This window comes from Nematostella vectensis, chromosome 1 (genome assembly GCF_932526225.1).
Source record: "Nematostella vectensis chromosome 1, jaNemVect1.1, whole genome shotgun sequence".
NCBI classification, from domain to species: domain Eukaryota; kingdom Metazoa; phylum Cnidaria; class Anthozoa; order Actiniaria; family Edwardsiidae; genus Nematostella; species Nematostella vectensis.
In genome coordinates, this window is record NC_064034.1 from 8,578,339 (window position 1) to 8,603,812 (window position 25,474).

The window sequence follows — 25,474 nt, forward strand, 5'->3', positions numbered from 1 at the left end:
AAGCTAGTAATGGCGGTGATTGTCGGAGTGGTGATAGAGGTAATGGTGAAGCTAGTAATGGCGGTGATTGTCGGAGTGGTGATAGAGGTAATGGTGAAGCTAGTAATGGCGGTGATTGTCGGAGTGGTGATAGAGGTAATGGTGAAGCTACTAATGGCGGTGATTGTCGGAGTGGTGATAGAGGTAATGGTGAAGCTAGTAATGGCGGTGATTGTCGGAGTGGTGATAGAGGTAATGGTGAAGCTAGTAATGGCGGTGATTGTCGGAGTGGTGATAGAGGTAATGGTGAAGCTAGTAATGGCGGTGATTGTCGGAGTGGTGATAGAGGTAATGGTGAAGCTAGTAATGGCGGTGAAGGCTGTAGAGGTAGGAGTGGTACAGGAAGTAGTTGTTGTGGTGGTGAGAATGGTGTTAATGGTGCCAAGGGTTTTTGTGGTTGTGTTGTGGTCATGTTTATGGTGGTAGTGGTAGTGTTGGTGGTAGTACTAGTTGTGGCTATGGTGGCTGAGTGTTTGGTTTATGAGAAAGTGAAGGAGTTATTACTTTTGTCTGCAGATTCTTCAAAATCACATTACCACAAAATGAAGTAATCAACTTATCCTGAACTTTTCGAGACTTATAACACACAAATTAGCAAAAAGAATTGTATAGTAATTCGCAATAAAATACAAAATTACTGTCAAATGCTTTTCATCATTTGCATGTCTATTTATGTGTGTTAGATTTTTCAATAAAACATTGAAGATGTCTACTTCTTTTTATTGGTCAAAATATCATACATGCTAGTAGTTAGCTACATCTTAGCTAAACGAAAATCGTCCCTCCCCTCTACAGTAAAGGAGTCATCAGACAAAGTTTTTAACTACTTCAAAGTCAAAATGTAACCAGTCTTAGTGTTTTACCTGTGATCTAATTCTATACTTTCTAAACACAAGCTAATAATTATCAAAGGTCGTTAAGCAATGAGGGAAATTAAATAAACGTACATATATAATGTAGTTAGTACTTCAGGAATTTTTCCTTTTCTATTTCTTGACGATTTAATACATGTGCTCGGTGCAGTTGTTCTTTGTATTTCTAAATTTGGAAGTTATTTTCGACATGAACGGTTCCATGACCTTGGCCGGAGTGATGCTTAAAAGACAGCTGTAGTTGTCAATTTTAATTCTACTTTGAAGGCACTGTCTGTCACTGGTGGTATATTATACACTATCCTTTAAATCTATGTCTTACATGTTCATTTTTATTAGCAGCGATCAGGCTTTACTTGATGGGAGGTACTGCCGGTCAAATGAAAAAATCTGAAACACAAAACAAAAGTTACAAATTCATCCCTGAGCAATAAGGCAACTGATATCTACCCTATAAGCAACATACATTTTCTAATAAGCAGCATAGGAAATGATTCAAAATATTTTGAGTAGAATCGATCAAAATCGAACCTTACTATAGCTATTTTTTTGTAATATATATGATATATAATATATTTTTCTTCCAGAACGTTTCCCTCTACCAACTATTTCGTATCGGATAACCCAAACAAGTTATCAGGATATACGTGTTCTTCGTAATAATTGCAACGAAAATTTTTTTTTTCTTAACTAGATAGCGTTTTCTCTATAATGGAGGTGGAGGGATTTTCTAATTAATGAGGTATAGTGGAGGGTTTTTCTACTGTAATCAAGCCTTACCAGTAAGTCTATGTAGCCTACTCACTTTATTGTGTTTGTTGAAAAGATTATCCGCGAAATGTTCCGCATCAGATTCTGGGGGAAGGCTCGTCATTCCCTGGTCATCAGGACTGTACACATAATCATACTGGTGGTCTTCCCCAGCGGCATTCACTGTATCCATTCCTGGTTTTCCTGCGTCAGCCAAATAACTCGAAGCCATTCCTTGGGCTCTGTTCATGCCTGACCCAGCAGATAAATTCTCCGTAGAGGCTTCAGCTGTTCCCTCCTCTTGTATCAATGCGCTTGACTCTCCTGAACTTGCGGGCATCCAAGCATTGCCTACACCGTACGATCCATTTCCACTACTTGTTGCCATTCTAGATTGTCCGAAAGAGTTCATATTTTGGTGGGTGTTGCCAGATGCCACGGCACTGGAATCTGCTGATGCAGCGGCCACCCCAGCATTGCCGACACCAGACGAGCCACTTGCAGACATTCCTAATTGTTGAAGGGTGGAGATGCTTTCGTAGGTGTTGCTGGTGGCAGCGGCTGCTCCTGATCCTCCGTTCATCGATACAGAGCTGTACCCCTCCATGTCAAACCTAAGAAATGGTCCAATTTCATCATCGGTAGAAATCAAATTTTAAAGCAGTTAAATTAAAGCAGATTTCCTTGCACTCGTGCATACAACATCGTGTATATTCTGGACCCAGATCATAACGATCATTATCAAATAATGAATGCACTACAATAATAATGACATCAATAATTCGAGACAAAAGCATCACTTACATAATATCAATCTCGCCCATCTCCGCTTCAAATTGTTGTTGCTGGCTTATAGAATGGGAGTTGCTCTCAAACTTTGCGTAACCACCTCCACCGCCTCCCCCTGATACCGCTACTGCAGCCACAGCTCCAGCGCCTCCTGCCGCTCCTGCCCCAATACTTCCAGAACTACCAGCAGCCCCCCCTCCTGAAGCGGACATCATGTAGGCGCTAGCCCCTCCTGCTCCGCCAGCGCCGCCTGCGGACGCAGATCCGGCCGCTGTGTTGAAACAAGTTTAAGTTTAACATATGAAAGAGATAAGATGCTATCTGGAGGGGGTGTGCGTGTGTGTTGGGGGGGGGGGGGGGGGGGGGGCTGAGCATTTTTTATACGACGGATTACCGACTACCGACTGAAACTGCTGGGAATTGGGTCGTCATATTGATACAAAAATCGTAAACTCGGGATGATTTTTCATTTAAATTTCACTGTTGCGGAAATAAAAACCGTTTTAGTTATAAATGTTCTAATTATTGAGTACCATTATATCTAGGCTCCACTATATTTTTAGGCAGATCGAATAGATATATTAACTTATAGAAATTAACTTTGTTAAATAGTGTCAAAAGAGGCAGGGTACATTGGCATTCTCCAGGTGCAATATAACCTTACCTGCTGCAGCTCCTGATCCCGAGGCTCCTGTGCCACTAACTGTGGAGTATGCCGCGTAGGACTCGGTGTAGGTAGTGGTCGTCATCTCAGCATACGCAGCACCACCTGCACCACCACCACCGCCACCAGCGCTATAGCCACCCGCCTCCCTGAAAGGGCAAGTAGACAGTAATTAGTGATTCCTTAGTAAGAAAGAGCAGCTATTTAGCAGAAGGCCATCAAGTAAAGCCTTAACAAACACTTTAACGCGTTAATGATGCATTTATAGTTATAACGTCACGGCAGGGTCGAAGCCAGTAACCAAATGTATCGATCAATCGTAACCTAAAAACCTGGGAGCAAAAGATTAACGAAGATTTTCCATCGCCCCAGCCATCTGGTAATATAAAAATTACTACTCACAGCCCTGTGACCGTCATAGCAAGACTTTCTCCTCCTCCCCCTCCTCCTTCTCCGGCTCCATCCTCGTCGCCAAACTCCAGAAGTACCGTTTGGATTTCAGATTTCTGATTATATGTCGGTGGGAATTTTAAGTTCTTCAGGAAACTCGAGGTACTTGAAGAGCTCCAGCTGATAGAAATTAGATAAATATGTTTGAAGTCCACAAGGATATTCCAGTTCAGTTCTTTCAGTTCGTTTATTTCTTACTTGTGTTGTTACAACTGGAATTTTATCTAACCTGTCGCCATTTTAATATTTTCAAAGCTTCCTGAACTACAATGTTATGTATGTAATTTATAATAGCATTTCCAGAAATAAAAGCAAGTAGTGAAGGGAGAAAAAGCATACACCTTAGCACCATACACATCTTCTGCCATACCCTAATAAAGTTAAGAGTTAAAGTGCTCATACCTTCCCCCGGGTCCGAAACGCAGGAGCATCGGTATTGCCGTGGTAAACATCAGAATTGGAATCAGGGCTAGTGGAATGACTGCAACCAAAACATTTTATTAATTCGCTATTATTTTTATTTTACTATTTTTGAGATAAATATACTTTGGCCGAGATGTAGCTGTTAAATCATAATTATTGAAATATTATCATTTTTTTTCGTAGAGTCTAAATCTTGTTTTTTGTGAATAGTGGTCGACCAGCTCTTCCGGTAAACTTACTCCAAACATATGACTCGCCGTCCTTGGTTACGTCTACATCCCATTTCTCTGGTCTCTGGTCTACCGCAGGTACTTTAGCAACTAAAAAAAAAGAGCCAAGAATCATTTGTGACTTAACAACTTTTCTAACATCACATATAAGTTTGGTACTTTAGTATTTTTGTTCTTATGATAAAAATGCAACTCTTATCAAATAAAAATAAAAATGGTTTAGTGAACAATTAAGAAAAAAAATACTTCAGGTTTTTTTTCTTATCTACTTAGTCTTGCGAAACATCTTTTTTAGCTGTTTCACAAAATTAAAAGGTCGATACTTACGTGGATCGCAACCATGGACAGCAGCCTGCATACAGAAGCTCGTTTCCCCTTTAAGAGGATATATCCGGAGGAACTTGGCAAGTACCATGGAAGACACATTATTAGGGACTGCAGTGAAAGCACTCTTAAACTGGAAGATGAAATTGTTTGAATAAGTCTGAGGGACGTTTAAACAACAAGAAAATCAATGGTTACCTCCAATTCGTCACTATATAAATATATCAATTTGTAAATTTACAACCCAGAGAGAAAGCGATAAAAAGCAAATATTTTTAGTTATTGATCTTCTATTATTATCGCTATAAAATAATGTGAGGGAGATTCCTTATAATATCGGATAAAGGAGAGGAGCTTTGGGGATTGCGACTCCGCCCTCCCTTTGAGAGAAGACAAAGTGTGTTAAATTGAGTCACCGTCTAGTGTCGTTTGCGCTCCTCCCACACCGACTTCATAAAGCAATCACCAAAACCCGCTCGGAAAAAGACAAATATTTACTGGAGTCTTCCCTTTCAATTTAAAGTTCCTAATATAATTATTTACCACATATGGTTGTGCTTGACCTGGCTCGGTATAGTTGTACCACCTTGCTTCTGTGTCATTCGTGTAGCTGATGTAATACGACTTTACAAAAGCAGTACCATTTGGACCGTCAAGGATACCCCTTGTAGTAATCGTTGTTATCATCATCGGGAGACCTTGAAAAATGGAAGGGAAATGTATGTGTCATAATATAGTCTCAATAGTAAAAAAAATCCTCTTGATTTATAATTTTATTCATAAATTCAGATGAAACAAATATTCAAGAAATATTTTATGAATTTCGTCGATAGAGAGTCACTGAATATTTCACACGCTACCCTAGGTCATCATTTACCTATCACAAAAAGATAAAAGGGAAACATGCAAACTGGAAAAACAAACAAACTGTGACGTTAAATTCATTTATAAAATTCTCAAGTATCTCCGATGATATGAGACATTCTACAAGTAGCGACATACCGAAGTGTATTTGAAGGTAAGGAGTAGCGTCAATAGGGGAAGCACACCAACCACTGCCATATGACCCAATGGGATCCATATACAAGCGACCTCTATGCGGCGGGTATTTATCTAGGGATGACGAGGCTGTTATGTCTTCGTCGGAGACTCGACGATGCTTGTTACCATCATTCCTGTATACCATCACGCCAAGCTCCATGTGACCGCACCCTAGAAATACATTACCAGTTTACAATTACTTAAAAATATGTATAAATTAAAAAAAAATTAGAGATGCATTACCAATTTCGCAGTTCTTTCCGCTATATCCCATGAAGCATAAGCATGAATAGGTGGCGCCGTTCTTAACGCAGGTCCCTCCGTTCAGACAAGGGCTTTTCGAGCAGGATTCTGAAAACAAATAAATATTTAATGGGAAAGAAAAGAACAAAATGCTATGTGCCAACTGAACATCTATAATAACAAGTCCCAAGAATCTTGTTGAGAAATCCAACTTGATACTGAAGCTGAAGAAATAACTGCCATCTTAAATACCTTTTAAGGCTATGTCAATGATCCCTTCGCCAATAAGCATCGGGTCGTCTCCGAATACTGTGGGTCTAACATTGTCCTTATCCGGCGTTAGAAGCTCTGCTTGAGAATTATCTGCCAGAGGTTGAACTGGGACTGGTACTACAATGAGACTCTCTTCTTTAAGCTTCTGAGCTGTGTCTAGAAGAGGCTCTTCAGGAAACAAAGGTGCGTCGAAGATGGGAACAACCACTTTGACTGCATCAGGACGAACACCGCTACTAGTATTAAGGTTGTTTTTCACTTCATCGATTGCCCTTTTGAAGTTAGGCTGTCCTGAAGAGTTTTTCAGATTTTCCAATGCCTTTAGAAGTTCTCCTTCATTGAGAGGGCCGTCGTTAAATTGAATTGGTGTTGTTGCGTTATCGCCAAATATGACGACACTGTAGTGTACTTTGTCGGTGCCATAGTACTTCTCGACAGATTGGATGATTAGCTTGGCTTGTTCTATTGTCTTTGTTGCATTTTGTGTCGTTGCACTGATTGCGAAGGTGATGTCAAGCTCCGGTAGACCATCTGGAATATTTGAAGACGTAAAATACGCTTAGAACACACACACATACAACAACATAAAATTATGTTGGCTCAGGGGCAAAGGGCAGAAACAGGGAAAATAATGAATGGACTAACTCATTAAACGATTTATTTACGATTTAACAGCATACATGTTTCACACATATTTTAGCCGTTCGTCATGAATCGTGACATTCAATCAACATACCATTTAAAATAGCTTTTATGATCTCATCTCCAAGTTGCATTCCTCCGTCAGTATCTGAAGGTTTGATGATTTTGCGCTTTGTTCGTGTTATCCCAAGCAGTTCTTCCTCGTTAATATCATCACCCAATCGAACAACGATTGGTCGAATGGCCTTCTCGTCTAAAGGCCTCATCGATTCCAGTATAGATGGACCACTTTTAGCAAACTTCTGGTCTGTAAGAACCACCAAAGCCTTCTTGGATGTGGGTTTCAATTCCGTACTGTTGAATATGTCCTCTACCTTTTTAAGTGTATTTGTGAAGTCAAGCAGACCCTCCCTTTTGGGAAGTCTGTCCAGTTTCCTTTTCAGAGCTTCCTCAGTCGGAAGGGTATCCTCAAAATCGAAGAGCACTTTAGGTGGTTCGTCAAAAGTGACGACACTTGGTCGGATTTTCTTTCCGTATTTCTTGGTGAGGGAGCTGATAGTGTCCTTCATCAATTTATAGACCTTGTCAGTGCTGTTTTTGTTAGGCGTCACAGCAAATGTAACAAAGACTTCAGGAACTGCAATAAGCAAATTAACAAATGAATTGAATTATATTTTGATGTATAAATAAGTCATACGATAATTACCTCCAATGATTTTGGAAATTATTTCCTCGCCAGTGTCGTAAAATGGCACATCAGACGCAGGCTTGATAACGTTATCTTTGAAGATCGTGACCCGGTCCAGCTCCTCTTTGCTTACATCATCACCAATACCTACTGGGACGATTGTTGCACCTAAATCCTGCAATGATTTAGTCGCTGCCTTTAGTACCTGCTCGGGGTTTTCTGTATTTCTGTCCAGAATTGGAACAAACACCTTTCGCGCATTAGGCCGAATTGGTGCCTCTTCGAACAATAGTTTTGCCTCATCCATCGCTTTCTCCAGATTTGGTGCATCGTAGCTCGGTTTAGCTCCGACGGAATCTACTGCGTTGATGAGAGATTCTAGATTCGGGAACTGATCCGATAAAGCAATCTCACTGGAGGAGTCACTCCCGTAAGTTATAACGCTGTAAGTGATCTTATCGTCTCCATAACGCTGGATAATTGACTTGAGAATGTCTTTCATTATGGCTGATAAGTTTTTCCTATCTATTGATGGACTAATCGCGAAGACCAAATCAATCTCAGGAATACCATCTAAAAAGAGACAGAATATGAGTGTAATGTATCGACGAAGTAAAAACCCTTAAATAGTGGATAATTTAAGGCCTCATTACCTTTAAGAATTCTGGCCACGATTCTGTCACCAAGGTATCCACTTGTATCTTCAGGTTTAACCTTAACCACGTCTTCCTTCCTGAGTGTCATTGATCTGAGCTCGTCGTATTTTGGGACATCTCCAATACCAGAAGAAACAACAATGATACCTTGCTCGTGTAGAGGCTTTGCTGTGTCTTTAAGAACAGTTGGAGTCTTTCCAGACGTATTGTCCGTAATAATGACCACGGCTTTTCTAGAACCTTTTCTTGTGTTGGGGGTGTTAAGTATTTTTTTAGCATTAGTAAGTGCTTCTTCAAGGTTCGAATTCCCAGATATTGATTGCTTGATAGCTTTGTTTACTTCTTCCTCAAGTGCCTCTTCATATGGAATAATCGTATCAAAGCTGCAGACGTTTTTAATGCTATTTCCGTAAACGACAATACTGTAGTGGAATCGATCAGTCCCAAACTTATCGCCGACCTTTTTGATAGAATCAGTCATCGTCTTGAAGGTGCTGTTTGAGGAGGTGCTGAGCGCATACACCACATCCACATCAGCAACTATAAGTAGACAACCGGAAGGCATTAAACTTTAATCATCAGAGAGATAAATTGAACAATAAAAAACAAGTATTATGACAAGGGACAGCGACATGGCAACACGGATACAGCGTTACATATATGGAAATATTTTCAAATGTTTGCGGAATCCCGGGTTTTCACATGTTCTATCATTCAACATAGCCATTCGACAATTCGTGGATTACGTAAGAAATCATATTAGAGATGATCTCCCAATCGAGATCCTAAACACTACATGTAATTGCTACTTGATTGCAGAACTTGTCTCTTTGTAAGAGGTGTTGATCGTAATATGGACGGGAATTGAAACACCCTTTCATGAAAATAGTGAAGATAACAGAAATAAATTATTTCTTACTTTGTAAAACTCGATTCATTGCCTCCTCTCCTGTCTCGACATAGCTTGTGTCTTTTGGGATCAAGACGACATGGTCTTCATAGGCAGTGATATCATCAAGTTCCCGGGGGCTCGCTTGCTCTCCAACTCCGACTGGTACCACGCGTACACCGATTTCATGCAACATAGACGATACGTTACGAAGTTTTTCGCTTGATAATCCCGTCCGGATATCCATGATAGGTACAATGATCTTCCAAGAATTCCTGCGCACGTCCTCCTTGATGAATAGGTCTCTTGCCAACAGTAGAGCTTTATCCAGTGATGACCCCTTAGTGGTACGCGGAAGCTTTGAAACTGCCTTCAGAACTGCGTCCTTGCTGGGAAATTGCTCACCAAAGCTGTACTTAAAGATAGGCGTATCACCGTGTATGATAAAGGTGTAGTGAATTCGGCCATAGTTATAACGCTGAATGATAGACTTGACGATATTCTGCATGTAAGTGTAAGTGTTTTCGGAATCAGCGGATGCTGCGTTCATGATGAAAATCAGATCAATGTCTGGCATGTACACTGCAAATCAAAACACGTAACATTCAGTAAAAGACCTTCATTCAAATATTGTGGCAACAGAATGCAATATTAAAGGACACAACATTATCACCTCGAAACTTATCGCATCTTCCAAATTTAAATAAAATATAGTTACATTTATAGAATTAAAATATTGTTTTAGGAAGCTAATCAATCTCGTTGCAGCTGAAATACCGGATTAAGGAAGATACAACGTAGCAGAGTCGATGACGTAGAAGGCGTCAAGAAGAGCCGTCGTATACGACCATTATTTGACTATGAAACACAACTTTGTTTTTGTGGAGAACCGAAGAACCAGGAGAAAGAAACTCGGAGCAAAGCGAGGAACCAACTATTAATTCACAACGGAACCGGAAATCTAGCACAGAAGACATATGACGGAAAAACATGACTTGACGTTTCCGATATTAAGCTCATTTCACATCAAATAAGACGGAAATTCCCCTAATTACTTATTGAGTAATATAAAACAAAATATCAAATGCAATTTTTTCTTTAAAAATGATGCGACTTTTTGTAGTTTCATTAAATTGTAGGGTTTTTCGTCCCTCAGCCCATACAAAGCGCAAGGATAATCAAGGAAAAATTATCTTAAAAATCCAAAATCTGGGTATGTGCATTTGGGCCTCACATTATTTATGTTTTCAAAAGCGATGACGTCTTAGAAAATTAATCCAAAACAAGAAACATAAGAAAACACTCACGTCTATAGATATTTTTCATGATTTCCTCTTGAAGTTTCGTCTCGCTTGTACTATCAGCCATTTTGATAACATCTTTGTTGTTTGACGTTAAAATAGACGCTTCTTTTCCTTTGACGTTGTTACCAATACCAACGGGAATGATCCGAATCCCTTCATTCTCAAGAGAGTCCGCTGCGGTCTTGATCTTCGTCACATCTGCACCAGAATCTTTATCCGTGATAACGACTACAATATGATCAGCGCTGATTCTTACCAACAAATCAGTGAAACTTGCTTTTGATAAAGCCAAAGCTTGTTCGATAGCACTGGTAGATCCATCACCAAATGCAATTTCACTTACTTTCGTATTCAAGCCATTTTTGTTGAAGGAAGAAGACGATGTGAAGCTATAAAGCTGGTCAGCGGTTGTGCTTCCATACCTCAAGATGCTGTAGTGGATGGTCTTTATTCCATATTTGGCGAAAATAGATTGTAGAGTGCTTTTTATCAAATCGAAGTTCTTGTTAGTACTGGCACTGATGACGAAGGTCACGTCAAACACTAAAAGAGAGTAACACCAGTGTTATTTTAACATCACACAGTTTGATGATCTAGTGCCATCTTTACGACAACGCAAATAATTTAATGGCGCTAGAATTTTTCCTCGTTTAACAAGAAACTGGCTACTAGCTCAAACGAGTAACCTACTATACTCTGATCTTATACCGCATTCACACCAAGCACTTAAACTTATTTGAAGGTGGTTTAATTAAAATAGTTTAAAATTCTCAATCTCAAAAGAGTGGACAGAACCAAAAACAAAACTGAATAGACTGTGCTGTACATGTGATAATTCAGCTAGTAAGAATTCAGCACAATGATATACTTGGCAAGTTATTAGGCAAAGCAAAACCTTCTTAAACTAAACATGGTTTTGGTGGGAATGCAGCTTTACTTTTATGTAATTAAAATTACTTATGAAAACAGTATTTGTAAAGGACAATGATAAATATCAATTCTCTCTAAATCACAGTAGTTGACACTTACCCTTGAGCACTCTTGTCATGATATCTCTTCCCAGATGCATTGGGTCCTCAATTGGACTTCTCCTCATGACGTAGAAGCGGTTTAGCGCCAACCATTCAACATCAGGAATACTGTCCTCGCGGCCTACTCCTACCCCTACTGTAAGCACCTCATTATCCCGTAGGTTGTTAATATCAGAAGACAAGGATGCTTCAGGTACCCCTGAACCTTTGTCCATGAAGACTACCAGCACTCGTCTCGCATTTGGCCGACTGTAGTTAACAAACCGTTTATTGGCGTAAACTAGAGCTTCTTGTAAGTTTGGTCCGCCCGGGATAGGGCTCGAAGATTTCAACCTTTCGATGATTTTGGTTTTTGTGAGGTTTTCTTCAAAATTGACTACGTTTTGTGTGATGTTACCAAATGTGAAGGCAGAATATTTGATTGTCCTGATGCCATATAGGTTGATGATGTTTTGAGCAGCTGTGGACATCAGACTGAACGTGGATGCTGGTATGGTTGATGTAGCAGAAATAGCAAACATCATATGAAGATCAGGAGTATAATGCCCTGAAATGACAATCAAACATGACGAGATTAATGTCCAAAATTTATATTAAGAAATAACAATTTATATTAAGAAAGTTCATAGTTTTTGTTGGTACATACCACTAACACATCCATACACCTCGACCCTCAGGGACAATGCATCAACTGGTGTGACAGGCTCACTCGGGTGGAACCTGACGTATCGTGCATCGACATCTCGTGGTAGTCCCGCGTAAGTGATGTGGTGCCCCGGGACGGGCGGAGGAACGGAAGATTTAAAGTCCTGTATTAAGTAAAAATACCAGGTGGGATTTAAAAAGCAGAAAGTTATAGCACTTTTATATTCAAGCCAAATTACCAAAATTATAAATGGTGTAACAGTTCAATCTTACAATGTAATAAATCTAGATAATGTAAGACCGTACCTTTGGAAATGATTTGCCATCGTCTTTGACGAAGGCGTAATTACTTCCATCTGTACTGTAAGAGACCCTGACCAATGGCTGGCTTTCATTTATTCCGGGTTTCCCGCCAAATGCTATGCCGGAGAGTTTGACTTCGACACCTACAAATTTAAATTATTAATATACAGCGGCGTAGCCAGGATTTTTAACAGGAGGGGGCTCAAAAGGCCCTTTCAAGGCATTGTCTCCTGTATTTTAGATAATGTCTCATACATTTACTGTATTTTTGGCTGCTAGAAGGGGGACGGGCCCCCTTGGCCACCCCCCTGCCTACGCCCCTGAGATGAACATAAGTAATTCTTCCGTTGGAAGGTCTAAATTTACGCGGTCAATTTGAAGTCATAACAATGCAGCCATCTAACGACTCAGTGTGTACCAAAGAACACAGCTTTCATCAATAGTTTGGGGTTTCGCAGGAGTTAGGGAAACCGGTGAACCTTGTTTCCTAATTAGCAGAAGTGACAATATTTCAGCACAAAATATTGAGTTGTTGAATAAGCATTGAATTGTTGTGCTGAATGATAAAATGTTATGATACGTGTAATAGGGCTGGTGATTTTTTTTACCGAGATCTATGGTCAAGTACTGATTTTTGTCGGCGACAGTTGGAGTCCACGCAGAGCCCGATAACACAGGGTTGGTTGGTGTGCCAGAGGATGCCGAGAAGGCGGAGTTGGAGATGCTCAACAGATATCCATCCAACAGGGAACCACAACCAACTATAAGACAAAACAATTCAACTACATTATCATTGCTCAGTTCGTTTTTTTAAAAGCCAAGTGACAAAAGCGACTATCTTGTTAAAAAAAAAGGCTTGATGAGTGCAACTTTAACCTCAAACAGGTTATGTACCTAAATTGTAAATTCGTATCGTTTATCGCATTGCTCAGGCCAAAGCACGCCATGCAGGAAAGGTTAACGGTTGTCAAACATAAAAAAAAACATGCTGAAAAATACGCCATTTTACATCATTACTATAATTTTCTTCCCAATTTCCACGTTTGGCTTTTCCTATGGACTCGTTTTATAAATCGTTGAATAATTAATGAATTACAAAGATGTTTATTATTATTGCGCTTATATGCCACTGTCAACGGACTTAATTTTAATCAACTCACTTTCATCTCCTTTCCTGTTCTCACAGTACGTCCCGTAGTAACTTGATGGGCACATGCAGCCAGACTCGGTGCACACACCGCCATGTTGACACGGGTTCGGTTCACAAGGACCTGATGAAATGAAAAGAAGAAGTGACTCCTAATCAAATTAATTAAATTAAATTAAATTGGTAAATTCATTTAAATAAAATTCAGCAAATTGACTGGCATAAACTATCATTTGTTTACATTCACATTCCCTTAAAGGTCACTAGACGTACAGACATTACTTCCCTTCCCACCAATAATCAAGTGAATAGAATTTCAAGAATGAATATATATTTACCTAATGACACATTTTATGGTAACTCACTAGCAAGTAATGATATCCCCCCATCATGCAGAATGATCTCAACCGCCATCGGGACATCAGACGGTGGCTTGGTAAGCAACGGCTCCGTGAACTTGGGAGTGTCAAGGGCCGCTTCAGGAGAGAGAGGCATAGACAGCAGTGTTATATTGTCCTCCCTAAGACCGTCTGATACAAGCTTTAGGTCCGCTTCAGAATCAGACGTAGTATTGTCCCACATTAAAACACACAGCTTTTTAGCATCAGCAGGCGCACCGGATTCGTTGAATCGTTTGCGAACTTCATCGAGGGCTGCTTTAATCGAGGGTTCTCCAGTTGGTAGAGGTATAGAATCTACGGCTTTCAACAGTTCCTCTTCGCTTAAGTCGGAGTCAAAGCTTATTACCTCTGAGGCTTTGTCTCCGAACACGATGACATTGATGTTCATATTGTCGGTGCCGCCGTGACGGCTAATTGTTTTCTTGATGACGTCTTTGATGAAATTCAAGGTCTTGGTGGCATTGATTCCAGCAGCAGACACAGCAAATGTCACATAGGATGGCTTGAGATCATCTGAAAAACAGCAACAAATATACCATCAATATATTGAAACTCTTCGATAAGTAGGACTAAAGCTTTAGCTGTATAATCCAATGATGCCGGTGTTTAACTCGAAAGCAATAATAATCAATATAATACAATACATCTGAAACCTTATGCAATGACAAAACTCCGCAGAGTGGCATACCGTATTATCTCGAATAAGCGCTGCCCGCCACAGCGACGATAATAAATGTTATAACCAACCTCAAACAAGCAATTCACCCATATGACAACAATTCCATATTAAATACTGCATGGAAAGAGATGCTAGTCGACTTTTCAACATTAACACATCTCACCATTCAGAATAACCTTCATGACTTCGTCCATAGTGTCCATTGGGCTGTCTGTTGCGTTTGCCTGAATGACTGCGCGCTTCGACTCGGTGTACGCTACAAGTTCCGTCTTATTTGCTTTTTGAATACCAACAGCAATTGTTATGATATTCTTTTCATCAAAAGGCTTCAGCGCAGTCCGTATATCAGGTTCGGCGACATTCAATGGGCGATCTACAATAATGACATTGTACTTCTTTGCTGTTGGTCTTGAAGAAGACTCATTGAAAACTTTGTAAACTTCTTCTAATGCTTTTGGAATGTCTGGAGAACCTGGAATCCTGGAAATCTTTTCGATTTCATTTTTAAAGGATTCCTTGTCAGGGAGTGAGTCTGAAAAGTCAAATACCCTGGTCGGAGATGATCCGGCGTTGACGACACCGACTCGAAATTTAGATGTTCCAAATTTAGTAGTAAACGATTTTATGATTTCCTTCATAAGAACATAGATCTGTTCCGGAGTCGCGCTGTCTGCAGAAAGCGTGAACGTCAAATCAAGCTCAGGAACTGGAATAAAATGGTAACAAAATCAAATATTTGATAATATTTTTTTTTAATTCTAAGCAATATCATTGCAATTCATAAAATGCTATCAAGGGAAAGAAAATAGAAAACACAACGCAATTGAGGACAACATAGATTGCAGTCACAAAATGACTTACTTCTTGTGATCTTTTCAATGATCTTCTCGGCCAAGTCCCATGAAATACCACCATCTTTAGAGTAGATAGTATTTCCTCTGTACGGACAATAGTCATATATCTTACTGGAGTCAACCGTGCTTCCCAGCGCAACAGTAATGATAGTGACACCCAAATCTCCGAGACGCTTCCTGGCTAATTTTAGTTTTTCCTGGTCATCCACGGTCAACCTGTCAATCATTATCACCAGGACTTTTCTAGACTCCTTTCGGGTAGTCGAGGTTGTGAAAATCTTATATGCTTCTTCCATGGCTAGTGTGACGTTTGCTGCGCTGTCATCGACTTTAGCGAGACCATTCACAGCGTCAAGGAATGACTTGTCATCCGAGTAGGCGCTGTCGAAGTCGAATGCGGTTGAAGCTGTTTGACCAAACACGATGGCACCATAGTGGATTCTGTAAATTCCGTACCGACGGATAAGCATCTGTATGATGGTCTTCATGAGCATAGTGTGAGGACTTGTTGATGAGAGTGTCATAGCAAACACTATGTCCATTTCCTCGGTGCCATCTGATAAGAAAAACAAAACATATATAGGTATGTATGACTTATTATAATGATCCAAACGATTGCGTTGCGTTTTTATTACTTTTATTACATCGGGGTGCCGCGTAACCATTGCAACATAGGCATTTCTTCAGTTCCGCCTAATAGGGGAAATAATTGAAGCTCTCCTTGCTCATTACAACAATGTGATCGATATAAAATGCGATATAAATGGAATAAATATAAACTCATCACATTGTAAAACGTCAAACTACTCTCGTGTTTTATTGTATGTAGCCAAAGTATGTAGCATATAACGTAATGTTTTATTATCTTATATAATGTCGATCAGCCACTTCTTTTCTTATGGGTTTGCCATTGAAAATACATCGGTTTATTTCGAAAAAAAAAAGGCAAAACGATATTTTATTTCAAGTATTTCAGGCACTTGCTTGTATTCCAACCGGACCATTAGAAAAGTGAAGGGGGGGGGGGGGGTGGGCAAGGAACGAAATAAAAGTTATACACGATGAAAAGCCTGGAAAAAATGCATGCAGCCCAAACCAGACAGACCAAAACAAAAAATGCATACAAGGATTAAAAAAAATCATGCACGATACAAGAAAAAAAAAACATGCACGACTGAAACCTTCCCCCCTCTTTTTTATAATGGTTGGCCCCTCAGTAGATTGAAATGGATCCTTTGAGTGAGTCGGTATTGTGCGAGAGCGTAAGATGGTGGTGTGATTGAGTGAGTAAGCGGAAATCACACCTGTCGATTTGATAATATCCGAGCACCTGGGCTCCTTGAAATCAAAACTTTTTAAGAAGAGTATTTCAAACTCGTGAAAACAGTGTAACAATTGGAAGTTTCTTCGGCCTGTTAAATACTACTAATTCCAATAGATTCTTTTGTCGGTTAAAGTTACCGTCAGTCATAAATTGTTACGCCATCAACCGGAAGAAAACTGGTGCGATTGTCACTTTAAGGTAATTCCCTTGAATTGCACTACGCACCCCTTCTGCGCATAGTGGCGCGCGCTGTTTGTTTGAATTTTCCGGTATTAAGTGCGCGCGCGCCACAGTTGTACAAGAAAACAAAGCAAAAGGCGCGCGTTTTTTACTTAAAATCGCTTTGACAGAAAAACGAAGTCGGTTACCCCCATTTTTTATTTGCTCAAATAGTTTAATATATACGGAAAAATGATATACTGAAAGAAGAAAAAAAGTTGGGTTGTAGAGGTTTTGTTATTTCTCTTAAAAGCCGTAAAAATACTTCAAAATGGCGCTCTTTAACGTATGAATAGTGGCGAAAACAATGTCTTTCAGTGCGTTCTCTTAAAATGTGATTTGTTTTGAGCATTAGCTACTACGGGTTATTGTTTAGGAGATCGGATTTTGGCAGCTCGACAAACAGAACTTAATTTTCTAAAGACTATAGGTACTCTTTTTGAAAACTAAGAGTTGGGATTTTTCCTTGCGCGATCAGTAAAAACGCGGTAAATCTACGCCCCTCTGTTGTAAAAACAAGGTCGGTACCCCCATTTTTTATTACATTTTTTGAAAGCCATTAACTTCAATATTGTTTATGCCAAGTTTAAAAAATTCTGGGTTGTAGAACTATTTCACGGGAATTACCTTAACTCTAATGATTATAGTGATAAGACGCCTCATATACTAGCTGATAAATACTCCTTTCACCGACAAGTACCTTTTAATATACGTCGTACAATGTGGTCCCCAAGAGGTCCAGGCTGATAAGTGTCATTCACATGAGTCGCGTCGTTTCTTCTGGATGTCATCGCACGAGCCTCTTCTTTAGTGACTTCGGGGCCCACGCCGGACGCGACCACTATGACACCCTCATCGTGCAAGGGTCTTGCCGCAGACTGGAGCTGCTGAACCGTCTTACCCGTGGCTTTGTCGAAGATCACGGTAACTCCCCGTCTGACGTTCGGCCGAGCACTTGCATCGTTCAAAACTGTTCTGGCAAAGGAGAGAGCCTCCGTGATGGCCGATGAACCATTCTCTTTAACAAGGTTATTGGATTCTTCGATAAGCGCTTCGCGATAAGGGAAAGCGGTATTGAAGTCAAATGTCTTGACACTACTAGAGCCATAGAGAATGACTGAATAATGGAAGGTGTAGACACCAAATTTGCTTCCGATCTTCAGGATGCAGTTCTGCATGAGGGAAAAGGTTGTTGAGGATCTCATGGAGCTTGCACTGAGTACGAAAACGATGTCAATCTGTGGAACTGATAAAAACAACCCAACGCAATTCAGACTCGCATTATTAAACATGTAGTTTATTTTTAACTTACTTAAGCAGATGTAAAAATCAGTTAATGTGATGTGAAAGAATACTCTTGTAATGTCAATACTAAAACAAATTCACAACCCTTTCACGGGGAGGGGGGGGGGAAGCTTTCTAGATATATTACCTCATTTGTTCCATAAAATCCCGTATTTTAAAATCTTCCGAGAGCCAAAATGTTCTCTGGGCTTGGGGACCACTATGGGTATGATAAAGAACTGCACAATACTCACAGTGCACCACACGATTCATAATCATCTCTCCAGTGGCTACGAAGCTCTGATTAATCACTGGAAGCATGACGTTGTCTCTAAAAGCGGAGATATAATAACACTCCAATGCGTCGATATATCTCCCGAGAGCAACAGGAATAATTAGCACTCCCAGATCCTGTAGAGGGGCCGATAAGCTCTTCAGCTTAGCCTCACTCAACCCTGATCTCTTGTCCATCATGGTCACCAATATCTTCCACGACTCTGAGCGAGCCAGACTTGCATTAGCGTAGATCGTCCGCGCATGCTCAAATGCTTGGTCCATGCCTGACCCACCAGTGGCCTTCTTTATCATCGAGACTGCTCGAAGGAGTATCTCTTTGTTGGGAAAAATTGTGTCAAAGCTGTAGTAAGTAGCAGGGACGTACCCGTAGAGGATAAAGGAGTAGCGAAGCCTTCCGAAGGAATACTGGTGGATGATGGAGCGCATCGTGTTGTACATGTACGTATAGAGCGTATCCGCCTGAATTGATGCGGCGTTGAGCATAAAGCAAAGGTCGATTTCTTGTACGTACACTAGAAAATAAGCACAGCTCAAGCATAAATGTCATATTATTAAATGATGTTCAATGTTTAAAATTTGCGATGCTACGAAATTATTCTCACTGGCTAGAGATAAAAACTGGCTCATACCTTGGTCGGCTCATCATATTATATTAGGCTAATTGTGCGTGGGCCTTATTTCTGAGTTTTTGAGGAGACCCGTACTGTTTATAGTAAAAAAAGATGTAGGTTCTGCTTTTCTCGTTACTTACATCGATACACTTTGTCCATAGTTCTTTCCTGGAGTTTTTCTGGGGTGGCGTTTCTCGGAACAGCCTCATAGATGACGTCATACCAGTTGGTAGCGATCGTCAGTAGTTGTCTCCTCGTCACTCCTGGACCAATCCCAACAGGAATTATACGCAGTCCTGATGTCACCATCGAATCAGCAATGTTTCGAATAGTCATGGCATCGATGTTAGTGTCTTTATCCATCATAATAACAACGTCCTTTTCAGCGCCCGACCGAACTTTAGCGTCGTCAAAAGTTATCTTACACTTGCGCAATGCGTCGTCAACAGGCAGATCGCCAGATCCGCCCAACTCGGAGGTGTTATCAACCAATTTCTTGAAGGTGGTTGCATTGTACTGTAAGAACTCGGTGTATGAATACCTGATGACTGAGTTGTTGACTCCCGGGCCATACACCACGATGCTGTAATGTACGGTATCCACTCCATATTTATCGACAATGGCTCCTATAGACATACGCATCGCCTCAAACGATTCAAACACAGTGGCTCCGATAGCAAAAGTCACGTCGAATTCTAAAGAAAATAGAATTATTATTTTTTATTAGCATTATTTTTCCATCGGTATTATGAATTGGGCTAAGCAAAAAAGGATATATATGAGAGTAAAGATTACGGAAAGTCTTTCGTTTCTGCGCTTCCAGCACGTATTAAAGATAAATTAAAGGATTATAAATATTTTTTTCCCAATCAGCTTCTTGATAATATACAACAATTAAACCCTGGAAATAGCATGATGTAGTTGCTAGCTAGATAATATTCAACAGTAACACATACCTTTTAGAGCTCTTGTCATGATTCCAATACACATGTGCTTGACGTTAGCCGTAGGCGGCCTCAACATTACGTAATAGCTGTTAAGAGTGATCCAGCCCAAGTCTGGAACAGGCATCATTCGTCCGACTCCTACACCGACAACCATCGCCCCAGCACGTCTCAATAGCACTGCCTCGGCCTTGCATTTTACTTCGCTTGCACTAGATGACCTATCCATCATCACGATTAGGATTCGCCTCGCTCCTTCACGAGGAGAGTTCTCAAATACAGTCTTTGACTGCTGCAGGGCTTTTACTAAATCAGGGGTCCCATTCTCTCTGACTGCACCATCAATAGCCGTGTGTACTTCAGCTTTTGTCGTGAAGTTTCTCGTCAAGTTGAAGACTGTCACGACGCTGTTTCCGAACACGATGGTCGCGTGTCGTATTGTACGTATTCCATATAAGGTAACGATTTCTTTGCATGTGTTTTTCATTGTGGTGAAGATTTGATCTGCTGAGGCTGATGTCGCACTGATGGCGAATATGATATCAATGGCGGGAACAACTGTGGCAGAAATTCAATTTTTGATTAAAGCTTACTTTAGCCAACATATGGGATACATTACAAAAGAATATTAATGTATTAGTATATTTTTAAATTGTCGAATATATATCTTTTAGAGTTTGCAATTATGGCAAGGATGATATGAATGGGGAAAACCGCTATTACATGAAATTGATTAGTCTGAAGCTGAGTTCACAGTTATGGTTCAGATGTATGAAATGCGGAGGCTACTGTAACCTGAAGTTTTATGTTGTGAGTTTTTTATCCATAGCACACCAAACGTCTTTAACATAGCGTTAACCTGTCAATCTTTAAATATTTTCCGAAAGGCGCGTTATTATAAGATCATATACAGTCAGACCTGGTGTACATCCGTAGAACTCCACTCGAAGAGCGAACTCAGAGCCGTTGTTTGCCAATGTGGGTGCAGGTTCAATAGGATCGATCTTGATATAGCGAGCACTCTGCGTCGGCACGATGTCATGGGTACTGACAGTTGCGCCAGTTAACAACCACGGGGGATCAGCACTTTGCCAGTCCTGTATACATAAATGTTAGTTAAATATCGATTATGTTGGTCAACATGCCTATGTAAGGAGATGTGTTATTAAAAACAGTTTCGATTTTCTTAGACAAATTGACTCCCAAATCACTCCCATGGGACTGTAGTAGCTTACTAGTCTCGTAGACATAGACTGTAGTTATAGGTCGCTTTAGGTACGCCTTTAAAACTATATATGGTCCACTCAATATGCTAGAATGATTATGAAAGGAAATGTGTATCGAAGACAGTTTCTATTTTCTCAGGAAGATTGACTAAGATTGGTAGTTGATCGGTAGTATTCTACGCCCTGAATATTACAATGATTTAATCGTGTTTTATACCTTACAGGATCCAAGTGGTTTCTTGAGGCATTTGAAATTCACGCCGTCATCGCTAAAGTGCAGTACGATGTTGGTGGGAGCAGGTGAAGGTACAGTCTCGTTTCCATCTCCACCAAACGAAAATTTCGATATTTCCATCTTTTGACCTGTTGAACCGTAAATAAAAAAAACATCTAAGCAACTCTTAAATTCAATTGCAATTCTACAATTTCACAACCAGAGAATAGATGGCGTTAAAAATGTCGTATGCATTGTCAAATCCATTGTAGTCGTACAACCTACGACTTTAAACATACAATAGCTCACAAATAGACTTCAACTTCTAACCTTAACCTTCTCTTCCTTGATCTAAACGAGATAAGAGTTTTCCAGCGAGAAAGAGACCTAGAAAGAGTGCCCTAGGATATCATAAAGTATATCGGGGTATAATTAATGTATGTAGAGGTTGATCTCGGTTTGGGTTTCACCGAGTGAGAAAATAATTTTCTAGTGAATGGCAGCCCAACCTTATTCAAAAATCTTTTTCAGGTTTATTTTGGGTTCCCTGAACCTGATAATGTTTTGTTTGGCTTTGGGCAAGCAGACTGCTATGAGAATGGGGGAGGAGTTTGCCCGCCTCTTTTTCAATGTGTTTCTCAGACTCCAATGATGCAGTGCAGCCATGTAAAGGGGCCGAAAATGGCAGTTTGCTTGAAATGGAGATGTTAGCGTTAATGATTATGGATGAAGGCTGTAAGAAAGAGCGCAATAAAGGTATCAACGTGTGACTTAATCCGCATTAGCTTGTCTTACCCGTAGTTCGGTATTTTGTGTCTCTTTTGAAATAAATGTTTGGTCAGAAACATTGGTTTGATATTTTGACAACGGAGTCAATTCTATTACTACATTGATTAGATGCGCTTTTAAAGGTCGTCTTTGCCTTGGATGAATTCTTGACTATCCAGGTCTGGTGCTGTTTAGTTTGCATTTCTGACGTTCTGGAATTGGGTGTATATTTTACCGGTTTTCAACGGCGCTATATGAGTGAACGTGTTAACTGGCAGCCAGTGTAGTTCCAAAGTACTCAAAACTCGAGAATACGAAGCACAAGCATGAAGGAATGTTTTTATTTTTATCCGTTGTCTTGATCAGAATATAAAGCGGCATAAAACAAGACTATTAAAATAATGCAAATGATTCTTCGCAGTGCCACTTACCAAGATCTATTGTTAGCGATTGATCGACGCTCATAACCGTCGGTTTCCATGCGATACCTTTCAGTGAAGGTATCCCAGTGTGCCCCGAGGTCGCAGTAAAAGACTTCTCGGTGATACCCAGGAGGTAGTTGTCGACAAAAGGACCACATCCAACTACGAAAAAAACAAGCACAAGAATGTTAGCGGGCTACAATGACATCCTTATTGGTTATGGATGGGAAACTTAATCAGGATTATGATACAATATCAATAATCATTTTTATTATCTATTTTATTTCAATGTCGACAAATTTAAATTAATTCGTTTATCTATTCTATCCTAACACTGGATCAGCCTCAGAATGTTTATAACAATTGAAATTTAGGCAATGACAGCCTAATTGCAAAAATATTGCAAAAATAGTATTCATACTTACTGTCCGTTAAGTCAACTGAAGCACCATTTTGTCTTACGAATACGATTAAGATAACTAAATATAAGATATAGGCCAACACTTTGTTTCGTGTCCCCATCCCGATGCAAGCCTGGGAAAATTGTTGTGTAATCACTTCCCAACGCACCGCATATCGTGAATCGGCGCTGCAACTTTCCCACGAAAGAATGACGTCGTCTTTGTATATTTCTGATCGCTGATTGGTTTATTCTAAGTCGATTACGCGAGTTTGTAAACACAATCATTTTGCACGAATAATCTGGTACGAATTGCATGATCTAGAAGGGTACTTAGCGCACTTGACAGTTATGGATGGCTCTCTGTTCTGCTATTGTCTATAATCATTAGTCTCACTTCACGCGCCAATCAAACTCGTGGGAAAAGCATTTAGAAAGGCAATGAAATAAGAAAACAAACGGGATATAAGTTAGTTTTTTGTATTGCTGCTCAAACGCATTTCAGTATAGGAGTAACTATCCATCAGTTTTGGTATGCATATCGATATTAGCTCAAGTCTGGGTTCAATGAAATCCATTGAGCTCTAGAAGTCAGACTTGGCTTAAGAGCTTTTACATGAATCTTATTGTCTAAAGATATAGCGTATCCGCACCAACAGTTTTAAAAAGGAATAACGAAAAACAAATATACAGAAATTAAAAAAAAAAACATTATAGCTATCCTCAACACTTTAAAACATGAGAAAGATCCGAAAAAAATTTCAATGTTTCCGGTGTGATTAACATAGTTATACTATTATATATAATTAGTAAACAATTTCATTGCATGAATATACGATTAGTAGCTACGATGCACTATATGAAATCGTTGCATTATATGATGGAGGTAGACAAATATGCGAGTCGATTACGTGCTTATGGTATAAAGTACAACGATCCAGTTGAGAAGCTTTGACAATTACCCTTGTCAATGGCATTATTAATTACTACTATTGTTGACAATATACTTCTGCAATTTGTATTGTTTATTTGAATCATATTAAGTAGGTAGAAACTTAGTTTGATAAAAAATCAGTGTTATTTGGGAGGGTAAGATCTCGAAGGATGTCAAGAAAGGAAGTTCTATGGCGATTGTTTTATCTTAGTTTTTCTCTACTTATTCTAGTTCAACCTGTTAAGTAAATAATGCCCCGTTCTAACGCCTATTGTTTAGTACTTGATTGATAAAAATACAAATAAAAGACATATTTATTGAGGTTATTTAAGTTTTAAAAAATGTAATGAAACATTTTGGTTTAAAATCATAGAGTTGAACAAATTTTCACATTTAGGAAAGGATATTAGTAAAAAAATGAATTGTATCTTCCCCCTAACACTAACAAAACCCCGCTTCTCTTGTATCAATGAAAAGAAAAAGGATGTATTACACTCACCGTCTTCGAGATCCAGATCTACTTGCCCATCTGCAAAATGCAGCCAAATGCAAAGCAAGAGAAATAGACACACAAATGTCCTTTTATTGCACGCCATCGTGCAACATTCCACTTCAAAGTACTGCAATCTGTAGTTGGTTTTACAGCAGGCCTTGTTTCTGTAAAGCGCTTAAATATGTTTTAGGGGGCGCAGGCCAAGCGTCTGCACACGGACGTTTATGATTCACAAATGAGTAAAGGGGTCAAAGCAGGAACGTAAGTTCACATGCCACTTATCCATGATTGACGGTCTTAGCAGCGATATATCACATATTTGGCAGTGATGTTGTCAGCGAGTGTTCTAGTACCCTGGAAGGACCCCCGTCATGTACGCACAGGATGAGTTCTATCGCATTTCGTCCTGGAAAGATTTTTTTCCAGAAAGTGTGAGGCATCGATAGCTACGTAGGCAAAGGCTGAAGTGCGAAGTGAGGGCAAAGAAATATTTTCTTGTATCTCCATTTAAAAATAATTTACGGCAAAACTTGATCATGGCGATCATTTTAACTAAATGTTAATATTTTAAAAATGCAAGTGGCCATTGATATTACTATAATATAATTCCATCACATACGATAAGCATAAAAAGTATAAAAAGTTTTTTTATCTCCTGGAAATCGGCAGCGAAAAATGGAAAAATATGTAAGGGAATAGGTGAAAGAATCAGATGAAGGCAGATCCCTGCCTGTACAAGTTACAACTTTTGGCAAGCATTTACATCCTACACAATGTTATTGTATCCGGTCCTACTACCGGGATCAAAACGGTAACCCTGTGTGATAACCCAGACATTCGTCTCGCGACCGCCATTTTGTTCCCGTTTGGGTTATTACAGGGTGGTAAAGGGTATTTTTGTGAAACGAGATTTGGCCATTTTTCACCCTACGTGAAATCGTCCATTTCGACGTCGGTGAAACGTGATTTAAAAGGGCATTTTCGGTCCGCGAAACGTGAAA

At 39.8% G+C, this 25,474-nt stretch overlaps 3 protein-coding genes across 3 annotated transcripts; all 3 read right to left on the reverse strand.

Moving 5' to 3' along the window:
• Positions 1-743: 743 nt before the first annotated feature.
• On the reverse strand, positions 744-12,204 carry LOC5520454. Its single transcript, XM_048724184.1, has 19 exons — positions 11,955-12,204; positions 11,307-11,855; positions 10,281-10,820; positions 9,004-9,555; positions 8,082-8,624; positions 7,447-8,001; positions 6,835-7,377; positions 6,078-6,629; positions 5,826-5,933; positions 5,544-5,753; positions 5,085-5,239; positions 4,545-4,674; positions 4,227-4,307; positions 3,967-4,045; positions 3,517-3,684; positions 3,115-3,263; positions 2,466-2,721; positions 1,717-2,275; positions 744-1,301 (listed from the first exon to the last, which is right to left on the reverse strand). Exons 2-19 carry the CDS (start codon positions 11,830-11,832, stop codon positions 1,257-1,259), a joined length of 5,751 nt encoding a protein of 1,916 aa, XP_048580141.1. The 5' UTR covers positions 11,833-11,855; positions 11,955-12,204; the 3' UTR covers positions 744-1,256.
• Positions 12,205-12,238: 34 nt separating this feature from the next.
• LOC116612482 lies at positions 12,239-21,266 on the reverse strand. Its single transcript, XM_048731936.1, has 12 exons — positions 21,252-21,266; positions 20,936-21,113; positions 20,029-20,574; positions 19,213-19,767; positions 18,419-18,973; positions 17,581-18,126; positions 15,345-15,893; positions 14,647-15,189; positions 13,769-14,317; positions 13,417-13,527; positions 12,865-13,017; positions 12,239-12,399 (listed from the first exon to the last, which is right to left on the reverse strand). The coding sequence occupies exons 1-12, from the start codon at positions 21,264-21,266 to the stop codon at positions 12,239-12,241; spliced, it is 4,461 nt and encodes a 1,486-aa protein (XP_048587893.1).
• A 172-nt stretch (positions 21,267-21,438) lies between these two features.
• On the reverse strand, positions 21,439-23,284 carry LOC125561072. The gene is made up of 3 exons (XM_048724199.1): positions 23,072-23,284; positions 22,656-22,808; positions 21,439-21,605 (listed from the first exon to the last, which is right to left on the reverse strand). The coding sequence occupies exons 1-3, from the start codon at positions 23,166-23,168 to the stop codon at positions 21,454-21,456; spliced, it is 402 nt and encodes a 133-aa protein (XP_048580156.1). The 5' UTR covers positions 23,169-23,284; the 3' UTR covers positions 21,439-21,453.
• Positions 23,285-25,474: the final 2,190 nt, after the last annotated feature.

Excerpts from the sequence above, each read along its gene's own strand:
- LOC5520454 (XM_048724184.1), bottom strand. The coding sequence starts at position 11,832 with ATGATGTTTGCTATTTCTGCTACATCAACCATACCAGCATCCACGTTC. Across the intron at positions 4,308-4,544 it reads TGTCCATGGTTGCGATCCAC|TTGCTAAAGTACCTGCGGTA; the intron begins GTAAGTATCGAC and ends CTTTTTTTTTAG. Across the intron at positions 1,302-1,716 it reads TTTTCAACAAACACAATAAA|ATTTTTTCATTTGACCGGCA; the intron begins GTGAGTAGGCTA and ends TTTGTGTTTCAG.
- LOC116612482 (XM_048731936.1), bottom strand. Across the intron at positions 20,575-20,935 it reads GTTCTACGGATGTACACCAG|TTGTTCCCGCCATTGATATC; the intron begins GTCTGACTGTAT and ends TTTCTGCCACAG. Across the intron at positions 18,127-18,418 it reads TATGAATCGTGTGGTGCACT|TTCCACAGATTGACATCGTT; the intron begins GTGAGTATTGTG and ends TGTTTTTATCAG.
- LOC125561072 (XM_048724199.1), bottom strand. The coding sequence starts at position 23,168 with ATGGGGACACGAAACAAAGTGTTGGCCTATATCTTATATTTAGTTATC. Across the intron at positions 22,809-23,071 it reads TTCAGTTGACTTAACGGACA|TTGGATGTGGTCCTTTTGTC; the intron begins GTAAGTATGAAT and ends TTTTTTTCGTAG. Across the intron at positions 21,606-22,655 it reads ATCGCTAACAATAGATCTTG|GTCAAAAGATGGAAATATCG; the intron begins GTAAGTGGCACT and ends ACGGTTCAACAG.